The following is a 2,486-nucleotide window of genomic DNA, read 5'->3' as shown; positions in this document are numbered from 1 at the left end:
AAAAAAAAAAAAAAAGTTTGCCAACTCTAGTATGAATGAATATAGCCTGAGTCAAATAAAAATGACAAGAAAGGGTGGGAAAGTTCAGGTGGGGCTGGGAAGGCCGCACTAGGGTTGTGGGCCCCAGAAAAGGAGGGGTAGGGAAGGGTGAAGGTGACATCTCAGGGAGGAGGCAGAATGAGCTACAAAGAGGAGAAAAAAAAGTGCTCCAGGCAGAGAAAGCAGCGTGTGCAAAGCCTGGAAATGAAAAAAGAGAACTGCGCAGTGGTTTTGCTTGGCTATGGTGTAAAAAGACACAAGTAGCAAAACAGTAGTGAAACAGGTGGCGTGGACTGAACTCTTAACTCGAGGATGGAGGCTGTGCCAATCACATCACACATTTTGAATCAGGACAAGGAATATCGGTCCACCCTAGGGCAGGGCTCTGAGTCCGCAGCCAACCCTGTCATCACCCCGTGTGCCGGGGACAGCCGAGGCTCAGATACCGCGCGCCCGTCGTCCCTCCTCCCCCGCTCCTCCCTGCAAGGGACCCTGACAACTCTCGCCTCCGACGCAGGCCTTACTGGAATCCATGGGGTCGCAGACCGGGGAGAAGCCCAGCGGCAGGGGGCTCTTGTCCACCACGATCTGGATATCGGCCACCACGTTCTCCTGGGGGTTCTGGGGGTGGAAGGGGGACACAGCGAGGGTGGCCTAGCAGCAAGGACGGAGCAGCTGGCATAGGGCACCGTGAACGGGCAGGGGAGGTGGGCAGACCCTGGTGGTCCCGAAGGTAGGCACCCCTTACCTCTAGGCTGCCCAGAGAACTAAGGCACAGGAAGTAGCCAGATTTCTGCGCGAAGCTCTTGCCAAAGCTGGCGGGTGCCCCCTCGACAGTGCAGGAGATCTACTGGGAGGACGCGGGTCAGCGTCGGACTCCCACCCCACAGCGGCTGCCTCCCCCATTCGACCCCCGCCCCTCGACGTCGCTCACCGCGCTGAACCCCCGCGGCGGGGGTGCAGAGGCCGACGACCAAGCCAGGCCAGCCAGCGGCGCCGAGTCTGTCCCGGGTACAGGATCCATCCTGCGATCGGAGCGCCGAAGGCGGGGTCGTGGGGGACAGCCTGGAACCTCGGAGCAGCCTCCCGACGGCAGCGCTCGCGGTCGAACTACAACTACCAGAAGGCCATGCGGGGCGGAGATTGCCCGGAAGCGCAGTATACGCGTGCCCGAGGGGCTGCTGGCCAATGGCGTGGGGAGGCGGGGCCACGACCCACGCGTCGCCCGGGTTGCGCGCGTGAGCGACGATTGCGGAAAAAGGTCTTGCCGGCTTTCCTCGCCCAGCAACTTCCGCCGGAAATGCTACGGCGCAGGACCAAGAGACTGGTTCTCTGCAAATCTGCACTACATTCCCCAGAATTCCTTGCGGTCGCAATAGCTAGTCTAGAAAAAGCTCAGTGCTTAACGCAAAAGTTGGGAGATTTGTGGCCGCGCTGAGTGGCACACGTCTGTAATCCCAGCACTTTGGGAGGCGGAGGCGGGCGGATCATGAGGTCAAGAGATCGAGGCCATCCTTGGACAACGTGGTGAAACCCCGTCTCTACTAAAAATACATTGTGAAAAATCTACAATTCCAGTTCTGGGAAATCATCCCAAAGGAAATCATCGTGTATGCAGCTGTTGATTTAAAGAGCGAACACTATGAGCCATCATGAGCCATGAAATCTTGGGTATAACTTAAAGAGTTGTTTCACAGGAACAATACGTTTAAAAGGGGAAGTATAAAAAAAGGGAAATATTTAAAAAAGGGAAGTATAAAAGCATTTATTGCCTATAGTCCCAGCTACTGGGGATGCCACCAGCAAACCGAGTTACTTCCTCACTATGTGTAGGTGGCAAAGAAGGAACATCCGATCGGAAAAGGCAATCAGGTTTTATTCACTGGCCAGGAATGGAGGAGAGGCTCTCGCTCTAACTGCCCCTTCTCCCTCAACAGTAAAAAACATGACGTTTTATTTTTTCTTCCCCTGGGTACAGGAAGGGAGAGGAATGTTAGCATGTGCAGGGTGGGACTCCAGATCTTCATACAACCGGTCTACACAAAAGGGAGATTTTCTTTTAAGAGAAGGAATTTTAGTATTATAATTATATATTGATGAATATATATTGATGATCTAAAGTCAACTAGAGGTCGTCTGTTCCAGTTTGTGCCGATTTAGGGATCTTATCTTCCTCTGGTATCTGGTAGGGGTCAAGAAGCTCCGGTGACATCCCTGGCTGCCGGCCATCTTTAAGCAGCTGTGTGTGGGGTTTTTTTTTTTTTTTTTTGGACTGAAAAACAATAAGAAAAAGAACTTTCCCAGTTATTTTATCAGGGCTGTCCTGGTAACAGGGTAACTGGGAGGCTGAGGTGGGAGGATCGCTTGAGACCAGGAGTTTGAATCTAGCCTGGACAACACAAGGAGACTCCGTCTCTAAAATGAAAGAAAGGGAAAAAAAGTATTTA

At 53.1% G+C, this 2,486-nt stretch overlaps 1 protein-coding gene across 1 annotated transcript in view; it reads right to left on the bottom strand.

Moving 5' to 3' along the window:
• MVB12A (multivesicular body subunit 12A) overlaps window positions 1-2,486 on the bottom strand; it is a 35,990-nt gene that overhangs the window by 4,186 nt on the left and 29,318 nt on the right. The window contains exons 5-7 of the mRNA XM_011990149.1: window positions 974-1,342; window positions 788-886; window positions 564-660 (exon numbers count right to left, since the gene is read on the bottom strand). Coding sequence (XP_011845539.1) covers window positions 564-660; window positions 788-886; window positions 974-1,063 — 286 coding nt within the window. The 5' untranslated portion in view covers window positions 1,064-1,342. The remainder of the gene's footprint in view (window positions 1-563; window positions 661-787; window positions 887-973; window positions 1,343-2,486) is intronic.

The sequence above is a fragment of the Mandrillus leucophaeus genome, unplaced genomic scaffold (genome assembly GCF_000951045.1).
Source record: "Mandrillus leucophaeus isolate KB7577 unplaced genomic scaffold, Mleu.le_1.0 Scaffold11, whole genome shotgun sequence".
Taxonomy (NCBI): Eukaryota; Metazoa; Chordata; class Mammalia; order Primates; family Cercopithecidae; genus Mandrillus; species Mandrillus leucophaeus.
This window is presented reverse-complemented; position numbering and strand designations above follow the sequence as displayed.